Here is a 22313-nt window from a genome sequence, read left to right as displayed (position 1 = left end):
TTATTTAAACCGAAACTGTGACTTGGAGGTAAACGAGCAGAAAATTTTTAGACATGATTTTCATCGAAAATTTTCCGAGTTTTCAGAAAATAAAAATACGATTTTCAAAAAACTATGGGGGATATGGTGGGATAGGCATTTTAAATTTGATTTTTTTAAATTTCGCGCGGAAAATGAAGAGATAAACAAATCATCATGTTCGAAAAATTCAGAAAATTTCTGATCGAAATTCGTGTTTGCAATTTTTCTTCAAAGGCATTTTTTCAACCGTTTAATTATACTGGAAAATTTCGAAGCTAAATCTAATAATTACGAAAACCCCTATCAACTAAAGGCAGAGATCTTTCATACTTAAGATATCTTTTTGTTGACACCTAAATAATGTGATAACATCATAGTATACAAAATCAAAAATTTCGCAGCCAGATTTCCACATAGGATTTCGTGCGATGGCCAATTTAGGAAGGTGTAGAGATCAGTGGCAAGGACAAGTGCCCCGGTTATCCAAGATGCGATGCGCGGCGAGCTTACTGGAGGTAAAACTTCTACTAAATTGTAAATAAAAGGGCTCTGGACAAAAGTCGCTGAAGTTTCAACGAATGCCTATGTATCCGTTAGGAAGTGCATTCATAAAATTTAGTTAAAAAAAAAACACATTTCCTAGTTGATAGTTTTTGAACTCACAGCTGACAGTTTGTCGGCTGAGACGACGGTGAGAGACGAGGGGACGGTTCAACAGAATTTTAGCAGTCTTCTAGAGATGGCACGGGAATCGCAAAAAATCTTGGGTAACCGGGACAGAATGTTTCGACTATACCTTCCTAAATATTACTTTACCGAGCACGAGTCGAGTAGCGCCAATGGGACAAATACTGTCGATTTGGCGCTGCCGTCAAGTTCGCCCACGGTCTCTATTACCGTTCAAAATAGTACAAAATTCGAATCTTTGCCGATACAGGATATTCATTTGTTTATACTGTTCTTGTGAAATGAGATTTTTTGATAAAGTGATTGAATGCGTACATGTTTGCTTAAAAAAGGTATTTTTGTACGCACGGCATTTAATGTACTTGGCCAAATGTTTTTGCATCAGAGGTGCTTTTTGGAGGAATATATCTAGTCGTAAGATGGTTGAAAATTCTTGATCAAAATGACGATTTCGAGGATGTCGGAAATACCGGGTGCCCACTGGTCAGGGAATTCTGGCAAACGTAGAAATGTCATGGAATTCTGAAATTCTGGAATAAGCAGGGGTTTTCGCGGAAATTTAGGGATTCGTTTACTATATATTTTTTTTCATATAAATACGTCACACATTCTTTTCAAGCTTTACATAAATTCGATCAAATAAAAATTTCTTTTATCATCGGTGAAGGATTTCTTCAAATTTTAAATATTCCTAAATATCATCTTATAAACAAATATGCACATCGGCTGGATAAGGCAGTGTGACCCGAGTGACAGTTTGAACTTTGATATATATAAAAAAAAAAAAAAAAATTATATGGAAAATGTGTATATTTTTTTCATTGATAATTTGCATTCACTAGGAAACACCAGCTTCGGAGACTGACTATGAACGTAAGAAAAGAGGATGTTGGGAAAAACTAGCCAACCTGAAGGTACCATTCCTCTGGCTGGCTGTTCTATTACAAGCAGATATTTTTTTACGTTGCATTCGACGCATGTATTATGGAGTCAAAATCCGAATGTACGGAATCAACGGGAATGAGGATAACCTTCGTTACTATAATGCAATGGTCAAGGATAATGTAAATCTAACGCTGCTCATCGTAATTAGAAGTTTTCTGTTCTCAGCATTACTGCTCATTTTAAAAATGACGCTTTTCTTCAATCAAGGCTCGGATTCTGGTATGGTCTACCTTTCAGAGCTGCATGTCATTCTTAATTAGTGTACTTTTTATCAATCAAACGTATGAAATTTTACTCTTCATGTTTTTGTGCTATAATCTAAATTACAGAGATTGATTTACACTTTTATTAGTTTTTCTGTTTTACTCAACCCCTACTGATTGATATTTCAATTTGCAGTAACACATTGGACGATCCTCGTTTGGTGTTATACCGTGATCAGCCTGGCCTGGAATATGATAGGATATCAATGCGCGGAGCGCTCGGCCCAACCGGATAAGCATCGAATAACTAAATTCGGGCAGGGTATCATGTTGCTGTGGTATTCGGGTACAATTGGTAAGAATATCATTGATCCTCTTTGAGATGAAACTGGGACTTATACCGTATTTTTTTTACAATAAACTGATCATCAATATTCAAGGGGCTCGGATCCTTCTAATCGCCATTGCAGCAAGCCAATGGCCATTATACACATTTCTCGGTTGCATGCTTAATTGGATACTGTGGACAGCCTGGATATACAATCAGAAGGATGGAGCGCATAACTTTTGTCGTGAATTGACAAGATCTGAACTAACCGAACCGGCACATTTAGACTTGTGGACTTTCCTTTTTTCGGCCGTCTTAGCTGAAGTCTATACGTTCACTTTAGTAAATTTCAAAGAAGGGTCCACTTTCCTTAGGTACTGCTTTTACTACGTGCTAATGACACTGCAAAATGGAACAGTGTTGATACTTGACATATATTTTGGCAGTTCGACTGATGAATTTTCAGTGACATATTTGTATATATTTCGTATTCTCTCTATTTTATTATTTATTACTGGCATTGTTGCTATGTTAATATATTATATGTTCGTCCATGCAAAAGTGAAATGTTACGCAGTAACATGCTGCCCAGTATAGGTCACTGTTAATATTACATTCAGTGCAGACAATCTTTGCTAATTTTTGAATTTGAAATCTACTTTTCATTCTGTCAACAATATTACATACCTTCATCACCTATGTAAGCACACTGAATAAAGTTTGTTCTTTTTTTGTTTTTTATATATCGTTTTTTGTTGGGTTTCATATCTCTTATCTACGAACAATTATGTTTCCCAACTCCCACGATCTACTTCAAAGGTAGCTAACTGCGTAACACAGACGACACAGCATACATGATTCCAACACCGCATATTCATTATATTGAAGTTAGTAATATTATAGTAACGATTCAGGCTGAGAAAAAACCGTTATTTCAGGATTTTCGAGTTATCTGAAATTCAGTAAACCGTAATAATACAAAACATACTCATATTTCAAAATCTTTGTTCCTTCAAAATCATTGTAAAATTAGGAAAATAGTGATTTTTTTCCCCAATGTTTCATTACGATAACGTTACTAACTTCAACGAGTTACGCTCTTACAATTAGGTCAATAATATCTACAAAATATGGGCGTTCATTTAGAATGTAGAGATTGATACGTAGTCTACTTACGATTCAAACGTATTCCATGAATCCGGACACCTTCCGTCACGGTTAAATAAGAGTTTGATTTGTGTTTATCTCACTATACCTGCATTCGATGTTCTGAAATATTGTTAAAACCTGGGTAAGGACTATGGTGGGGGAACTAAAAAGAATACACATGATAAGTAAGATCGTGCACATGATGAACATCTTAGAGCATATACCATGGAAGGGTTGAAGACGGCAGAGAGAGGGGAATAGTAAGACGAGTACCTTTCTCCAGCTTTCTCTGTCTTCAGCCAACACTACATGTATGCGTTGAGCTCCGGCAAACGCATGCGGAAGGCGACTCCATGCACGCGGCAGCTTTACCGCCACGCCACGTACGGAAATCGAAGATGCGCCGTAAAAATGTATACAAACGATAGCTACATTACCTAAAAGAAAGGAATACTCTATCGCATAATTCCGGGCGGTTTCTCACGTAATGAATTACAAATTCATTCACGTCATCACAATTATATTCCACAGTGGAATCTTTAATTGATGTTATTGATGGTTTGTTTTCATAAACTGTTTTATACGACATAACCTACGTCGCGTTGACTATTATTTGAGCCATGATTTGAGCTTTGCCAGATTCCGAATGGCCCCGAAGGTTCTCGACTTTAGCCGAATGACGTGCGGTACTGCTGTTACGTTCCGAGAGGAACGTTTCGAGTCGATTCTGATTCGCCGCGTGATTTAAATCGTTCTCCTGACTTACGTAGTTGGTGTATGTAAATCTCGGGAATCCGCTGATCAGCTCCTCAGATCTTCTCGTTGAACTCGCCTACAATTCTGAAAGTTCGTTAGGTAGGGCTCGTGCCAACCATCACTATGCGTGATTGAAATAATTGTTTATGACAACACTTGGGTTAATTACACATTTATTAACGGTCTCCTTCCAATTCTCGATGGTAGGTTTACAATCGTGGTACAGATTGGTGTTAATCACTATCGCAGTGACAAACTGTCACAAGTCTCTAAGGTTCTGAACGACTTATATTGATTTTATTCTAGGATTTTGGTAGAGATCTGATCTGTTCTCTATGATGTCTGAAGTTCTTCTGATGTATTCTATTTTCTGGGGAGGTTGAATTAGAGGAAAAGTAGGAGGAGTTCAAAAGGAGTCGCGGTTTCTCGCGGGTCTCGGATGATTGGTTAAGGATGATGAAATAATTGAGGGTAAGATTTCTGATTCGTGCATGAGATCTCGGTGGTGGATTAGCGCGAGGTAGTTGGTTTAGAGAAGCAAGCGGCGAATCGCTGATTGGTCTTGTTATCGTTAAAATAAGGGCGCTATCCTGGATTCTGGGAATAGGGATTTCTTTATTTGTGAATTATCCGTGATTTCTCTTCCCATGTTTCCGGTGTTTAGTCTACTCGATTATCTTAATTACTGCAGGTGTTTATTACTTTGGGTTATTACGGTTGAGATCGTAAATCAAAGGTTTTATGTGAAAGCTAATGTTGAAAGGTATAACGGTTAAATGGGAAAAAATATATACCATGTATGTTATGAATATGACTGATAAAATAACGGTTAATCTAGCGTATGAGAACTATCGATATAAGAATTTGGACGTTATGATGGTGACTATGTGTGTTAGTATTAATCTACGACTATCGGTAAGAGCACGTAAGGCTCTCTTATGGTAACTGCACGCTGGTCAGGTAGGGCGTAGGGAGGGCGCCGCCGTGGATACCGGCTGGCACGTAACACTGCGGAAAAACTAAAATATTTTGATCTCAACGCAGTGCGGTGCGGCGTGCCGGAGGTTGCCGCTGCCGGACTTGCGCCGGGCTCCTGATTGGTCACCGCAGCATTTGCCGGAGCTCAACGCATACATGGAGTCTTAGCTTTCCTCTCTTTCGCACTCGGGGACACTTTTTCCATGCTTTTTCCGCTGCCAAGCTTTCTCCATGGTGTATGCTCTAAGCAATCGTACGCGCTCCACTGTCAGTGATATTTTGTGTGGTAAGCGTGAAACCGACAAATCCGACAGAAAGGAGTCTTACCGACGCGGATTACGTTGCGAACTTCATTATCTTCATGCTAAAGAGAGCCACCGAAGTTGCGATCCCGATCCTCAAACGACGCGAGTTTGTTTACTTGTCATACATTTACTGACAGCCAGATAAAGCCACGGACTTGGTTAAAGCAAAACGATCAGGAACGTCCGCATATTTTGATAACAGGTGAAAATGTTTCGGGAAACACCAAAGATCGTAATTGAAGATGCGACGGCGCCTAGCGCAGCTTACGCCCCCAGCGTACGCATGGAGGATTTAATTGATAAGTTGAAAATCCTCAATTACGACACTGAATTCGTACAAAATATGAAAATGAAACCTATAAACAGGTACGGTCTTCTTACTAACTAGGATCCTACTCATTTGCCTGCGTAATTTTTTCACCATGCGATATTAATCCAACAGGCATTACTTTGTTGTTGCGACCAATTCGGGGGAGCAGTTTTACATCTTTACTTCGCTTGCTGCCTGGTTGATAAGGAAAAGTGGAACGAGTTTTGAACAGCCGCAGGAATACGATGATCCAAACTCAACTATATCCATGATTCTCGATCACCTCAGAGCTATCGACATTGCCGTCGAATTTCCTCCAAACAAATTAAAGCAGGGCGCTGGCGAGCATGCTATTTATGTATTGGACTGCCTCGCTGATCAGGCTATCAGAATTGTCAATTTCAAATGGAAAAAGTAAGCAGGATGATATGAACAGGCTTGAATTATACCTACATTATTATTTCAAAGGGCATTGTTAATGTTTGATTCATGGTCTTAATCATTTTGTATTTGGGTGCTCTAGTTTAAAATCAAACCTGCAAAGATCTGCCTTTCGTTTTGTAATTTTCAGATTTCACAAATACGTTAAATTATATGCTTCCATTTATTCTATGTAATGTTGTCACGAATGATAGTCAACATGCCAAATCGAAAGCCCAAAGTGGTTTCCCTTGAAACACTACGGATGAAAGTAGATCGCATATTTCAAGTGTCTTTATTGATGCAGAGTTGAAATACCCCCAGAAGATCCTACACCGGAACCTGAGATAGAAGATGACGATGCGGAGTTGATACTGGAAAAAGTTGAGGAGGAAATGTTGGCTGAGTATGAGGAGGAGGACGAGGATGACGTTTTACATGTAGATGACATAACTAAATTATATGGACAAAATATGGTAATTAGTAAACTAATTCAGACTTTGACAAATTTTTGTTTGTACATTAGCGTCAATTTAGATGGTCGACAGAAAAACTGTAAATGCATTCTGTTACCTCTCAAATGATTTCACCGAAAATGCTATGATTAAAAAAAAATAAAAGTGCATGGAAAATTGAATGCAAAAAAATCCTAATTTTTTTAATACAATATTTTGTAGCTTGACATTCAGAAGCCGGAGAATATCCTTGAGTCTAAAACAGACATGGAAGAATGGAAACTCGAATTAGAGAGAGTCTTACCTCAGCTGAAGGTAACTGTAAAAACTGGTAAGTATTCAAATAATTGATTGATTGATTTCATGTATAGCGACGTGGTTTTTCTCAAAACCTTTCCTGGTTGTTAAACGTTTTTTATTTCAATTTCTGTATCAGAAATATATAAAACTTTCGTAATAAAAAAAGTTCATCATCTACAGATTCCCGAGACTGGAGAGCTCACTTGGATCAAATGAAACAACATCGGTCAAACATTTATGCGAATCTTGGCAATACAAAGAGCCAATTAGAGAGGTTGCATTCCGACATAGCAAGTACGTTGGATAAGATAAAAACACGAGAAATGTATGTAAACAGACAACTGGAGCCTGTCCTAAACGAATTTCAAACATTGCAAGTAAGCAAATGGATTTACTGTGATCTAAGACAATGTGATAAAGTTCACACAAGCCATAAAGACTACAGAGGTATTTACTGAATTTCATCATTTGGCATTGTCTCTGTGATCAGGAGGAAATGTCGAAAGTGAAGGAACAGTACAGAGACGTCAGTGGTGGAGTGACTGAGAGAACGAGAACTCTAAATAAATTAACTGACGAATTAGAGCAAGTTAAGCGAGAAATGGATGAGAGAGGATCAAGCATGACAGATGGAAGTAAGTAACAATTGCAGTTCAATACTAAACAATTTGAATTAGTTAATTATGGATCGTTGAGTGTGGATGTAAAAAAATTTTTCAACTTTCTTCCTGCAGCTCCCTTGATAAATATCAAAAAAACGATTACAAAAATGAAGAACGAAATCTCGGAGATGAACGTCAGAATCGGTGTTCTTGAATACAGCTTGATGTGCACCAGAGTTCGTGATCGTACTCAACTTCAGGAAGATATGAACAGCACAAGCAGCTCGTTGATGATTTGAGGAAAATTCAAGGTCATAGATACCTAAAGTTCGTGCATATTTTTCGTGTGCGACTGAAAGATTTGCGGGGGAACTTTTCTATCCGATCAGTTAATATTACTGTCTTTGGATTATTACCTAGGTTTTTCATACTTGGTATTAGAAATGGAAGTACTACAAACAGCATATCTGCATATTATTCATTTTCTCTTATTGAGTATTTAGTTTCGTTCCATAATATGTCTGAAGAAAATTTTTTCGGTAGCTGAATCTCTGGGTGAAAAAGAACGGAAAACAAATTGATCATAGCCACTATTAATTAATCCGAAAGACGTTTCCTTGACGCTATCATAGTGCCTTGTTCACCACCGTTATCAGTACCTGAGATCCCACCGAAATAGTTGATAAGCTATAACTATAAACGGAAACTACAACCGTGTCTAGGTAAAGATCATTGCACGGTTAGTAATAAGACACATCGCAACTTATAAACTAGTCAGCATAAATTGTTATCATTCCTTTGATATAAATGTATTTATTAAATTAATGATTCTCAGTCTTTCGCCGCTCATATTTTACATAAAAGTTATACGATAACCAATCAGTTGTAGGAGTTATGAATGAAGTTTTTGCTGTGAAACACTATAGCCATGCATCAAGCATCGAAACTAGGTTTGTAAATTAAATTATGACAAAGTTCCGAACTCGCAGTTTTAAATTTAGTTATAAATCTATGATTACCTATCTTTTACCAAATTTTATTCCGTTGCGTCTAGTAGCAGTGGATAGAATATACTAAAATTTTGATGAAACTAGTGCTTAAAAGTCAATTTCTACGCACTAGTGTTTTACGCTCGTCAAGACATCCTTATTTTATGCGCACTTGTCACAAAAATTATTAGTTTTCGTATTTAGAGTGTAACTATTTAGAAGATACCAAACCCTAAACAGCTTCCGATACTGTGTAATAGCCATAATTCCTGCAAAACTTTGTATTTTAAAAAAGTTCTTTACGTTTTTTGTAAATCGCCATATTAACACATTCGTAACTGGGCGTTCATTTTCTTTGTTTTCTCTGTTTTTTTTTTCACTCATAGTTCTGATTGAATTATTGTTTTTTTTTTCTGCAGTCTCTTGGGTTTACAGTTTTTTTATATTTTTGATTACATAAACGCGGGAACGTGCTGAGATCGAGCAGTCAATCACCCATCAAAGTATCGCCGTATAGATACATATCGCATGCCGAAACCAAAACCGTAACATTTGGAAAAAAGTTTACTTACGAATATATGTTCAAATTAAAGTATTAAATGGTACTACATAAGTTTTGACGGAAGTGTCGAAGAAACGAAATTTTTTTAGTTACTGCAGTTTGATTTTGGTCCTGAGATATTATTCAGACATAAGTCACCCTCCTCAACTTCCCACTCTCTCCACGCTCTCTCCCACTCGTAAGCAGTGTAAATCACTAATTCTCGTATTCCTTTTACGAGCTACGAAAGCATTCAGTGATGCGGTTTCCGAGTGTACAGATACATTTCTCTTGTCGCTGTTTTGCAACTATCCTTTGGAGGTGCTTATAAATCGAGTGTGCGAAAACCGTAAAACGACGTGTAGATAATTATACTACAGCAATAAAGCTTCCCCGTGGTTTTCCTCGTCCAATTGTAATTCGGATTAATCGAAGCTACCGTTTCCTCCCTCAAGATTTACGCGGTCCAACTATCGCCGCAGGTAATAAATGATCGACAATCGAAAATAATGGTGGATGGACATTAGACTGTAATAATACTAACGATAAGTTTTTAAAAGCGGTTCTTACAGTTGAATATAAAGTATACCATTCCTTGGCAGGTTCATTATAAATTACAATTTAATCATATCTAAGCGATTATGGTTTGTGTATAATGAACTTGTTATGTTAAAGCGCGCAACTGTCTGATATGGGACGTCACGCGCTCTTGCGCTGTTCCTTGTCTTCTGATTGAAGTTTTTTTTTTTTTTTATCACTGTATATTTATCCAGTTCTCGACGGTGCAGTAAATTAAAAAAACCGCGTTTTTTTCTTGTCAATTATTTCACCGCGAGAGTCGTAACATTCACGACAAATAACACGCTGGATGCCTTACGCTTGCAGCGTTTACACGTATGGGAATTTTCTAGTTATTGCGTTGAAGATCATTCGATGTGAAACTTTTTACTTTTCCGTTTCGCTGTGAACTATAACATCACAGTTTCTGCCACATACGCATAAAATAATACGTACCTATTCACATGTATGTATGTGTCGCAATGATACAGCTTTCACTTCGCTGCGCGGCTGAGAAACGATCGATATAAATTTTTCATCAACACAAAACAATTTGAATTGGTATGACAATTTTCTGATGATAGAAGTTGCTACTTGTGGCGAATGTCGTTCGGGAAACGATTGAAAAAATATTGCGAAGTAAACGTATTAATTATCCGTATAAACGACGTCGTCTGCATAAACGGGTGAAAGTAATTTCGACGTGTTCATTTTAAAATAATGTTTATACGCTACAAGAGCTCGATATCTAATACGGAAGGACTATAAATAAAATGTTCTAATTGTAAAAATGTTTTAACGCAAGTGATATATATCTGTATTTTTATCCGTATCTGATGCTCAATTTCTTGACATTGAAATGGATCGAAAGATGCGCCGATGTCCAAGTATCAATTTCATAGGAAAAGTGATTATAATTATCGATTAAAAACTCATTATATACATAAGTTCTCAATTTGTCGAAGGTTTTCACATGTATTGTATATGGATTGAAATTTAATCAGGGTTACGATGATTAACCTTCAAGACCATCTCCTTGACTTCACAAAGTATAACAATATCGGCCAACGACCGATGTATTAGATGCGTTAATTCTTTTCTGCAACATGTCGGAGTTAATTAGTCACGATCGCGTGATACTCGAGTCACTCTCAATGACAGCAACGTGATTCATTAAACATATTTTAATTTCGAGACGACGTGCTCCGAAACCTTCGAGAAATTGTTGAAATCAATTTCCCAACCAAGTATCGAGCATAGGTACAAAAGTTTTTCACACAGCGTATTATGTAAGCTGGTGAAAATAATTCTGTGAAAATTTCTACCAACTTTTACGAAAACTACTATGCAAAAGTGTAGGATTTCAAACGACTCGTAGTTTTTGAACTTACGTTTACAAAAAAATTCGTGCTTTTGTAAAAAGTACGAAAAACTAAGAATCGTTACGAAATCTGAGCTCAAAAACTACGAGTCGTTCCAAATCCTACACCGTTGCAAAGAAATTTCCTTAAAGGTTGGTAAAAATTTTCGTACGAATTTATAAAATTATTTTCACCAGGGTACTCACTTCGAATAAGATACGAAGAAAGAGAGGAAAAAAACGATCGATAGGCAGGGCCGGAAAACGAGGGCGTGCGGTAGATACGGAATGACGAGCCTAAAGACTGACGATGAGTATAGTTGATAACGCGTACATCTGTGATACACGCATCTCTATCTCATGAATTGACCAGGGATACTTAACATCGTTAGGTCGTGTTCAAGCCGCGATTAGTCGCCAAACTTGTAACGCTACGAGAATGCAAATGAAACGAGAGAGCGTTATAACGAAGGCAGATCGTCTGCGGACTTTGAGCGGCATGAGATCGTGAAATCATGTGGAAGTAGTAATTCTCCGTCGAGATCGGTCGTATATCTCCGTTCACCCAGTTTTTTGTAGCTGAGGATCGTCGTTGTTGTCGATTATGGTGACCGTCTTATCGGGTGACTTTAATATTATACACTGCATACATGCATCTACGCTACACCTCGAACGACGGGGAGGAAGAAAGGGAAGAATAATATAGATTGAACCAGAAGCGGATCTTTATTTTGGAATCCCAGCAGTCGATGCGTGTACGTTTCATCGAAGAGTGAATACTTGCTTGCGTACGTGCCGTGTTTACGAAGGATGAAACGGAACTCTTGACTGTTTGACAATATCCGCCTTGCGGAAATATGACGTATATCGATTCTTTTGTTTTCACTCGCGCGGTGATGTTGACGGCCTTTATACGCGTATGACACGGTCTTCTTTGTAGTTGAAAGTGTCCAGTTAGCGAAAACAAAACCGATTTTCTGAATAGGAACGTCTTGAGACTGAACCAAGCCGAAGACAAGTTCTCGATATTTGATGATATAGATGAGAAAGTGTATTTTTACGACTAAACCCCCGTTCTGCCATAATTTATTTAAACTCACAATCACACGGCAAGAATAACAGAGATCAGCCGACGCTGTGAGGCTTAGCCGCATTGCAGACATGTGATACATCAAAAAATTTGCTCGTGTTGATGTTATCGGGCGGCGCAGCGGCACTTACTGAAAAAGTCTCATCGCAAATAGATAATTACAATCCCGGCGTATTATGCAACTCAAAATAACCAATCTGACTTTATCCGAGGATCGATAATAAAGCAAATTTGGTGTATCAGCAATAAAAATTTCATTGTAAGTAATGGCGCTGGCCGAGAAGGGGTCAGTCGAGTTGCGGACGATCAACACAAATAACAATATTTTCGGATCTTCCGTCAAGTAAGGCAAATCGTAATAAGATAATGTATTCATGGTCGTAAGATTATAATATATCTGTAATAGCTTCCTGGTCGAGTATGTTCATGTATGATAAATCGTAAAACGTTATGACGGAAATCAACGTGTTAATTATTACATGATTTATCTTGTAAATTCGAGACGAGAATACAAAGAAAAAAAAAATTACGTAATGAATTATCAAAAGCACGAATCATCGAATATACTAGATCAAAAATCATACACGGTTGTCTATACAACGATTCTTGATCTAGTATATCTGACAATTCATAACACTACATGATTCGAGACACGGTCATTTTCGAATAGGGTTAATTGTAGCAATATGCTGCATTATTACATCACAATATACAAGAGACTCACTTCACAAACGGTAAGAATTAATGTCATTATACAAGCGTAATTAGTAATTGTAGATAACGTATTTGACGTACATTGAAACTGAACCCAGTTTGTAATTCATTATTATTCGATCGATCATGTACAGCAAATACATAGGTACACCCTTTTCGATTTCGTTCGTTTGCATTCAAGGTTATCGTAAACGTGAATCCAATATTGCAAGATTCGATACATATGCCTATGTACATATATATATATATATATATATATATATATATGTGCTTACGGTTTGTAATAAATTATAACTTGTAATAACGATTATTGTATAGCAAAATTATTCATTGTGCAACGGCTGGTTCGGTGGTTTTGTTCATACTGATTATGGTATACAACTGAAAATATTTACAAACTTGCACAACTTAAACGCTTGAATCGCATATTTATTGCAATGACCCGTGTTCTTGAATCTACAACAGAGGATACGAGCTGTATGTCGGACCTAAGGATTTGGTCGTATTGGGATTATAGTACGGAAATATTGGAATTATTAATATTCGAGTGGCAGAAATAATTAATGATAATAGATACGTGGCTAATTGTGTTCTTGTTTACTTTTTGTTCGTGAAATGCGAATTATTTTAAACGCGCATTTAAATGGCAATAACAGATTTTCTGTCAAGAGGCGTCGAGGTTTAAGCATAATGCATTTCACAGTTTAACCGTCCACGGACTTCAATGATAAACTATCAGTACCGGTATTCTTCGTGAAACGATATATTTAAGCCGGCATATGAATCAAAAAATGACATTTTTCCCTCATCAATTGTAAGGAACTAATTCGCTGTTCGTAAACTCTTTTAGTTATAATCAAAATTCAAGTTTCGCAGTACATATCTGCAGCTTTTACAGGCCGGTCGGAAATTTCCATTGCTGTACGTATCTCTGACATTTGTTCCATCTGTAGTTTCTGCTTATCACCTCAAGCTACTATTCCATGCAGTATTATTTTTAATATTCGTTTTGGACTACGGTGAACTTTTCTAATTAGAAAAAATTGTAATTTATAACAATAATTTTTGTGATGTTGGTTCATTGACTTTATACACTGAGAAAAAAAACGAAATATTTGTATCCAACAAATGTCATGATGATATTTGTTTCAATAGTCCTTAGCAGATAATTCATTGATTCAAAAAAATGTCTGATTGTCGCAATAGTAATAAATCTTATTTAAAATAAACTTTTTCTGCTGCAAGTAAATCGCCATTTGAAATGATTAAATGTCTGCTACGAACTATTGGAATTAACGTTTCCTTTCATTCGACTATTTTACGTTTAACCGTATTTCTATTTTCTACTTCTATCTTTTTTTTTTTCTTCAATCGGTTCTTCAGTTCTCGTATCGTGCTTGCAATTCATCTTTCGTGTTTTGAGAAGTCTTTTTTCTTCTAAATATATGTATACTACGAGTATAATTAGAATGCCTACTCGAATTAAGCAAAGTATCGAAAATCAATTTTCACTCAATAAAACTGACGTCAGTTGGTTTTAGATACCGGTTTCGTGAATTTTTTACAATACTCGACAAACTATGTGCCGTTTTCAATGAATTTCGATCGTCGGCTATATAATAGCAGCGTTTAGCCTGACAACGACGAAAGTCTGAATGCAAACGATTTGTTCCACGTGTTTTTATATCAATATACTTACACTCAGTTATCGTGACACGTCGCGATCGTTTACGTATACCAGTGATTAATAATTATTTGCAAATGAAACGTGACGTCATTAATCATCACTTGTGACACGGTATAATATGGTGAAGTTTCTATTTGCTGTAGTTCAGAAATCGCGAAAGAACCATCGATTATGACAACGGAAGTATCAGCGCGTGCAGGAATTGCGGCAGCAACACCTAAAGACTCAGGAACTGCAGGAAATAATGGGTAAGATATGCATCGAGCTGCACTTTATCCGATTACATCGGAGTAAAAATTTGAGGCAATTGCTTCGTGATTACAGCGATGATTAATGTTTGACGCATGTTTGAGCTAATTACAGTTGGTCATAATTTTATTTACTACTTTCGTCAAATTCACATCGTTATACCGGGTGTCCCATTTTAATCTTACACCTGATTTACATCGGAAAATACGACTCCGATCGAGTATTGAGTAAAATGAAACTTTTAGGGTTCGAACGGGGACGATTAAAAAAACAACATTATCTTGCTTCAGAATAAAAAATGGCGGCGTTAAGATGGCCAACATGTTTTTTTTTTCAACTGGAAACACGACGTTTTTTTCACCAAAAAATTTGTCAAATCAAAACGAACAACTTTTGTGGGAAAAATTTTCCCATCCAAGTTCACAATTTTTAGGTGAGGACAATTTTCGGTTTGCGTGTGCGTGCGGATCACTCACAAGGATTAAGTCTCTGCGGTTCGTCACTTCCGCAGTCTTTTCAGACTCCAAAGCCTCCATGTAATTAAGTGTACTCTGAACACTTTCTAAAGGTGTTCAAATATTCCCCCATTCAGCATTCAGCGAGCCGCAAAGACGCAATCCTTGTGAGTGTTCCCCACGCACACGCGCACCAAAGATGGACGTGAATGGTCAAATTTTTCTCTCAAAAGGTGTTCGTTTTGATTTGACAAATTTTTTGGTGAAACAAACGTCATGTTTGCGTTTAAAACGATAAATGTTGGTCATCTTAACGCCATCATTTTTTATTTTTAAAAAAAATAAATTTCTTTTTTGAACGTCCCCCTTCGAATCCTAAAAGTTTCATTATATTCAATACTCGATAGGAGTCGGATTTTCCGAGATAAATCAGGCGTAAGTTTAAAATGGGACACCCGGTATTTAAGTTACGTTATTCAAATAATTGCAAGCCTGCAAAATTGTGCAGATTTATTGCGGAATGGTATACTTATATTCGACAAGTCGGATCTATATCATCTAGATATAGGAAAAGTGATCAGCCCATCCTAAGCTTGTCTGGAAAACTTCATCAGTTATTATGTAATGTGACATACTTTGATGAATTCGTTAATTGCTCGTAAGACAAATTATATTCAGTAACCCTATTTGCCGGAGTGATAAAACAGCAATGTCACTATTTACGCCATAATCAGATATAATTACTTTATATAGGATAAAGTTTTGAAATTGTTTACCGATGAAAGAACTTATAAACAAACTTGAAAATAACTGATATGCCACAATAATTCCACCGAAGATGTTGTCGTGTTTTTTCAACAATAGTAATTAATTGGAGAAAAGTAACTATAGCGTAATATAACGTCACATTTGTTCAGTCCATTAATTCTAAACGTACATAACTAATTGTGCAGTGCTACAAATCTTATTTTCATCAATGTTAATACTATCTAGCACTATTTGTTGCAATTGAACAATTGGAAAAGCTAAATGTCAAAGTTAAACATTAATTTCAAAGTCTTGCGACTGATTGTCAATTATGATGCATGACCGTGATAATCAGTTTCGTCTCGAGATCTGGAATAAAGCTTAATTCTGTTGTAAACGTGATCCTGTGGAGAATACTGAATTATTTTACGTTCCTGTAGAAAACGCTGAACCGGTTACGGAAAAAAATTCCATTCTACTCGAAATGATTGAATTCATTTGATATTTGACGATCTTTAAGGTAATTCATATTGACAAACAATGATATACGCTACGGATCTATTATATTATGAATATTGAGATGTATACTAAATGAACGAAATGAACACAGTTTACAAACACATACTTCACTTGCCTGAGACGTTGATTCTTCCGGCAACGCCTGAATTTAGCTTTTAAACATGAGTCTATTCGAGTCGAAGTTTTGAAGTTTCGAATCCAGAGCGCAAGCATTGAGTTACTCTATTCTATAAACGAGAGCAAACCTTATGGCTAAAAAAATTGAGTAGTAAGCCAGCGACATATACAATTATGACCGATCAGTAGGCGATCTGTAATGCCGGCCCGACTGCGTTACTTATCGACAAGAAAAACTCTACAGCGTTTTCGCGTACCGACAGATGCTGAAATTTACAGAATTACGGACGGACACTTGAACTCTTAAACAGAAGCAAACGTTAGCGGTGGCCTATCTCGACTATTGTAAACACATTTGTTGACCTATGGCTGTTCGTATGACTCACGTTGATTTGGATAAATTGGTTATCTCAAGCTGAGCACTATCTGCCTTTACCAAACTGATGTCAAACTGCGGTCAGGCTTGAGCCTCGCTTTGATACAATATGCGATTATCATATCAGTATTCTTTTACAGCACGTCAATGCAGAGGCTGGAGCTTCCTCCGCGATTTACAGTGCCGTGATACGTAAAAATACAGTAACGGTGTCAAGTCCATTGTAAGAATAGGTCACGTGTGCGAGCTTTAGTATGAATCAGAATAAAACTATATGTAGCAGTTAAAACTCATTCAATATCGCTTAATCAGATATCGATTGCCCAACTTTGAACCTAACGAGAATCAATGATAACACGCGAAGTTCCGACGCGAGAAGGAATTAAAATTTGTAGTGAACAAAACGATTCTGCGATGTCGACCGTTCCTCTTTTAGCGGATTATCGAGCTCGGCGAGCTGCCGATGACAATAAAGACCAGAATGTATTACGGTGAGACATTTCTAATTTTAAATGTCATGTGCTAATTGAAAATTGTAATAACAATGGCACGATTTGAGACTGTGTTTTCGTATCTCGTCGTAATTCAGTACGTAGCTTTTGTCATTACAGGTCAAAGAGATTGTTGCATTTTCGTGAATTTCATGAATTTATTTAGTAATTTCTTTGTTCCAGCAAACCAGCCAAAATGCGACCATCCAAAACAGCGATAATAATTTTGTACGTAGTCGGGGCACTATTGCTAATCGGAGGTATCGCAGTTGGATTATCTTGGATGAGGATATTCAATCATATACTCCTGAAGGTGAGTTGCTGATCTTTACTGTTGAATTTTTATGCGAATTTTCGATACCTTTGGAATCTTTGTCTTTTTTTTTAAATTAGTGCGTATACCTAAATCGATGAGATGATTATTTAATTCCAGGAATTAATATTAACGCCAACGTCGACAAGTTATGATATGTGGAAAGAGACACCGATTCCTATGTATCTGAAATTACACCTTTACAATTGGACCAATACCGAAGAGTTCTCTAATAATGCTACTACAAAGCCCAATTTCGTGGAAATGGGCCCTTATGTTTTTAGGTAACTCAACGCACAGACCGTACAGATACCTATGTTCAATTTATAACTAAAAAATTTTTGACCTGCCAGAACGAAATAATCTCTGCTTACTTCAACTGGTTGCTTCACTTATCATAATTGATTAAAATTTCGAATATTTCATTTTATGCGACAGAGAAGAACATATAAAAGTGAACCAGACTTGGAACGATAATGGGACAATAACATTCCAACAGCGGAGGATATGGCATTTCGATGAATCCATGTCAAATGGAAGTCTTGATGATGAGATAACAAATTTAAATGTTATCGGTGTGGTAAGTTTATTTCCAGGTTACTGTAGAATGCAATTCTTAGTTTGGTAAAGATTTGTGTACCGGGTAATCTTTTGCAAAAGCGCTGTGGGGCGCTATAGTATACAAAAAGAAGGATGTATGAAAAAAGATTTTAGATTAGCATGCTCATAAGAAGAATAAGGATAAAAATCAGAAAAAAAAATTAACCGACAATATTTGATGACAACAATAAGTCAGGAACATGTTACAATCCTGGCAGTTGCATTAATTTATTTACTTGTTTGTAGACAGTCGGTCACTTTGTACGAAATGAGAATATCGCCGTTCGCTTGACAGTGAACCTTATGTTGGAAAGATATGGAGAGAGTTTATTTGTCACCAAGACTGCAAGAGAACTTCTGTTCGAGGGGTATTCCAACGCATTTCTTGATTTTGTTCACACTTTGGATATCCCTGGTGTCAATATTCCTTTCGAAAAGTTTGGATGGTTCTATGGGGTATGCAATTTTATATCAAAAATCTATGCCATGCATTTGGTATGGAAATCTAGTGTGCTACATAGATTCAAGAATTTTATTTAAAAAAACATTTTCTCAATTTCGCAGCGTAATCTTTCAGACACGTACGACGGCGTGTTTAACATGCATACTGGCGTGGAAGATGTGTTAAATCTAGGGGTATTAGAAAATTGGAATTATAGGAACAGAACCGATTTCTGGAGTGGAGAATGCAGCATGATAAGGGGGACGACTGGGGAACTATGGCCACCAGTCGACCGTGACGAAAGCATAGAGATATTTGCCCCAGACATTTGCACGTGGGTGTCATAATGGAATTATCAGTTATTTTACCACACCATTTAAGATCTGATAAAACGTACATTATTGGATCGACATTTCAGATCACTAGTATTGTCGCGTGCTAATGATACCGAAATCTTAAACGTCGAAGGGCACAGATACATCACTGACAGAGCTACGTTCGATAATGGTAGTACAGTCCCATCCAGAGCCTGTTATTGTGTAAAAGAACCGTGCCAGCCAAGCGGAATGCTGGATGTATCAGAGTGCAGATTTGGCGCACCTGCTTACGTTAGCTTGCCACATTTTTATCAGGCGGACGATTACTATGCTAATGCCATAACCGGAATGGAGCCCAGAGAAGGAAAATACAACTTCGAAATGGTTCTAGAACCAGTGCGTATTTGGCAAATGCAAATTTAATAACAACCTTACACCATAGAAATTACTTTGATTTCATTGAGAGGATAAATAGAAACAGGGGATACTTCATAAAGTACAGTTTTGATTATACTGTCATTCAGTCCCTTTTCACTTGCAGCTCGGCAATCTAAATTCAAGATTTTCTCAATGTTCGGTTTACCATCTATGAAAACATTCATCGATGTATAACATGTGTACGAATATTTCAGACCACGGGAATTCCACTCAATGTCAAAGCGCAGATGCAGATTAATATTCTAGTTGAACCAGTAAATGGAATAGCGTGAGTAAAATTTGTTCTGGCTTGCGAATAGACTAGACTTCATCTTGATATTCCTTAGTTAATATAAGATTAGATGAATATAATAAAAAGGATAATTGATAAATAAAATCCTTAAGTTGGGTAGGTCGTTGATTTTAGTTGAGTGTGTTTATTGTGTGTTTATTTTCAGATTGCTCACTGGCATCCCAGCAGAAACGTATATTCCGATGCTGTGGTTTAGCCAAGAAGCTCAATTATCAGAGGAGCTGGCAAGCCAAATGAAAATGCTGCTCGAGCTTCCTATGTTGGGCCACGTGGGGTTCACTATTATAGGTGCTATCGGACTTGTGCTACTTTCCATTGGTATCTGTTTGTGTATTTGTCGAAGATGTCGAAGTGAAGAGAATCAGTCGTTAATAGATGCCGAGGATTCCAACAATCCGTCAAAGTCTGACCCAGTGCAAACGTGATGTTAAAACATTTTTACAGCGTATTAAACATCTTTGAGTTTTAATTGTTTAACATACTATGTTAGACACCTTTTTGGTAAATATACACACGAAGAGAACAAGCAATACTTCAGAACGATGCAGCTTGAGCTCCTACTTGTGGAAATGATGAGCTTTAAGATATTACACAAATTTGAATATGTATTAGACGGTCAATTTTATCCGGATATTAGGACGCCGTAATGATATTTTAATCTATTGAAGTCAAAAAATTTTTGTTTAAATTTACCAATTGTAAATATAAATCAGTTGATTACATATGAGTGAATCGTGTAGCGTGGTCCTTAAAAAGGTAATTTTTGAATTTCGACCGGCTTAACCCCCAAATTGACCCCACATAATTCAAAAATAATTCCATAATTTTTTCAGATTTCTATCTCAACTCTAGCCTGTGCCCCAAAGAGGGTGGATTCCATTCAATCCTTTCGGGGGCACATCAAATTTACCAAACGAATTTAGATGAAATTTAGATTCGAAATCAGTGATCCAAAAAACCTCCCTATGCCAAATTTCATCCAAATCTGTTTGGTAGATTTGATGTTACCCTGAAAGGGTTCACTATGGAAATCCATTCTCCTTGGAGCACGGATTAAAGTTGAGATAAAAATCTGAAGAAATTAGGGAATTATTTTTGAATGATGTGGCGTCAATTTGCGCGGTGAGCCGACCGCAATTCAAAAATGACCTTTTTAAGAACCATCCTAGTGAACACTCTTTTCAATAGCATTATGTAATGCACCCCATGTGATAGACAAGTGCCTGAGGAGTAAACAGTGTACCTACTGTAGGTGTCTCGTTCAATACGAAGCTTTTGACCAGAACGAGTGTTCATCCCGGTTCAGTTTAGTACGTAAAAGATTTGTCTTCGACATGGCAACCCTTGATTATTCCACTAATCAATCAGTTATACTGTCAATCGAATAAGTTTCGAAATTCTTACGTTGACTTATGTACATCATTTTTATCATTTAAAAATAGAGCTTACCGACTTTGTTACACATTGCCCATTGCCCAAATACAATTACTTTTGTAGTACCGTTATCGTTGAAGTCGTGAGAAGGTGCGGATGATTTTCTTCTAATGGTGTCGAAAATCTGTATGAATTTTGCGTATTAATGGGCTTTGCTAGGTTACGTTAGGTTAAAATATATACCAGTACTCGTTATTGCTTACTTATATTTAATTCTGACTGTTCAATACTCCGTGGGAAGACACAAGAGAAGAAAACCTCCGAAAAGGGGAGAAAAATCAAGCAAGTAAAAAGATATTCCCACGACTTGGAATGGCGAATTAATAGAGTAGGCCATTCGCACATATGTCAACTATTTTTTTATTGTGATAAAATATATTTGAAATAAAAATATGTATTTATTTACAAATATAACACCCATTTTTTCTATTCATTAATATTACTCGTACGAAACTAATACTCATAGAGAATCTGAAACGTTGTCCACCTTTCTAGAATTCAACAGGCTTGCATGTACGTATATTTTCACACTCAGTTGCATGTTCTTAACAGAGTTTGACTTTATCCTGGTCAGTTTTGGTACGGCTCATTGATTTCTTCTAACATTTCACTTTCGCTCTCATTATTACTACTTTAGACTTTATACTTGAATCTAAACCAACTCGATTATACAGTTCCATTTATGTCACTTTCTTTTCGTTGTTTTCGATATTTCTCATATGGTTTGGATACAAACAAATTTCTCCAAAATTAGCATCTTGAGCTTTGACGCCCGATTTGCCCCAAATTTTCCCGATTATCATGTCGTAAATAAGCGCCACCGAATAACCTAGTTTATCAAGATGTACGAAAATATTAGCTTTGCGTAGTAATCATATCGTTTCACTGAAATGCGAATAGCGTAATGACAACTCCTGCTAGAAAAAATGATTTGATTAACACTCTGCAAACTTCTTTGCGAAATTTACTATCGTCGAACCATATTGTGAAATTCAAAATTACGAAACCTACGTTCGAAATATTGAAGAATAATTTATATTTATTAGACAGTGGGCGAGGCGTCCATCGATTGAATAACATTTTTTTTCTATTAGTTGGTATTTAAATAAATAAATTTTGATTCGA

General features: G+C 36.8%; 3 protein-coding genes across 9 annotated transcripts; all 3 read left to right on the top strand.

Moving 5' to 3' along the window:
* The first annotated feature begins 1685 nt into the window (after positions 1-1685).
* LOC124178003 lies at positions 1686-2932 on the top strand. Its single transcript, XM_046561031.1, has 3 exons — positions 1686-1872; positions 2053-2211; positions 2297-2932. The coding sequence occupies exons 1-3, from the start codon at positions 1686-1688 to the stop codon at positions 2779-2781; spliced, it is 831 nt and encodes a 276-aa protein (XP_046416987.1). The 3' UTR covers positions 2782-2932.
* A 1830-nt stretch (positions 2933-4762) lies between these two features.
* LOC124177318 (intraflagellar transport protein 57 homolog) lies at positions 4763-8296 on the top strand. The gene is made up of 7 exons (XM_046559536.1): positions 4763-5738; positions 5815-6096; positions 6410-6578; positions 6780-6888; positions 7038-7234; positions 7348-7492; positions 7592-8296. Exons 1-7 carry the CDS (start codon positions 5581-5583, stop codon positions 7756-7758), a joined length of 1227 nt encoding a protein of 408 aa, XP_046415492.1. The 5' UTR covers positions 4763-5580; the 3' UTR covers positions 7759-8296.
* Positions 8297-9210: 914 nt separating this feature from the next.
* On the top strand, positions 9211-21602 carry LOC124177316 (protein croquemort-like). 7 transcript variants are annotated; one of them, XM_046559531.1, is made up of 10 exons: positions 9211-9471; positions 14542-14646; positions 17536-17665; positions 17786-17949; positions 18104-18245; positions 18512-18721; positions 18830-19041; positions 19126-19420; positions 19657-19730; positions 19900-21602. In XM_046559531.1, the coding sequence occupies exons 2-10, from the start codon at positions 14570-14572 to the stop codon at positions 20177-20179; spliced, it is 1584 nt and encodes a 527-aa protein (XP_046415487.1). In that variant the 5' UTR covers positions 9211-9471; positions 14542-14569; the 3' UTR covers positions 20180-21602. The 7 variants fall into 7 exon arrangements, with proteins under 7 accessions (XP_046415487.1, XP_046415490.1, XP_046415485.1 ...); XM_046559529.1 differs by lacking the exon at positions 9211-9471 and adding an exon at positions 11639-12340; XM_046559535.1 differs by lacking the exon at positions 9211-9471 and adding an exon at positions 12668-12731.
* Positions 21603-22313: the final 711 nt, after the last annotated feature.

The sequence above is a fragment of the Neodiprion fabricii genome, chromosome 3 (assembly GCF_021155785.1).
Source record: "Neodiprion fabricii isolate iyNeoFabr1 chromosome 3, iyNeoFabr1.1, whole genome shotgun sequence".
In the NCBI taxonomy this organism is placed as follows: domain Eukaryota; kingdom Metazoa; phylum Arthropoda; class Insecta; order Hymenoptera; family Diprionidae; genus Neodiprion; species Neodiprion fabricii.
The sequence above is the reverse complement of the archived record's forward strand: the minus strand, read 5'-3'. Positions and strand labels throughout refer to the sequence as shown.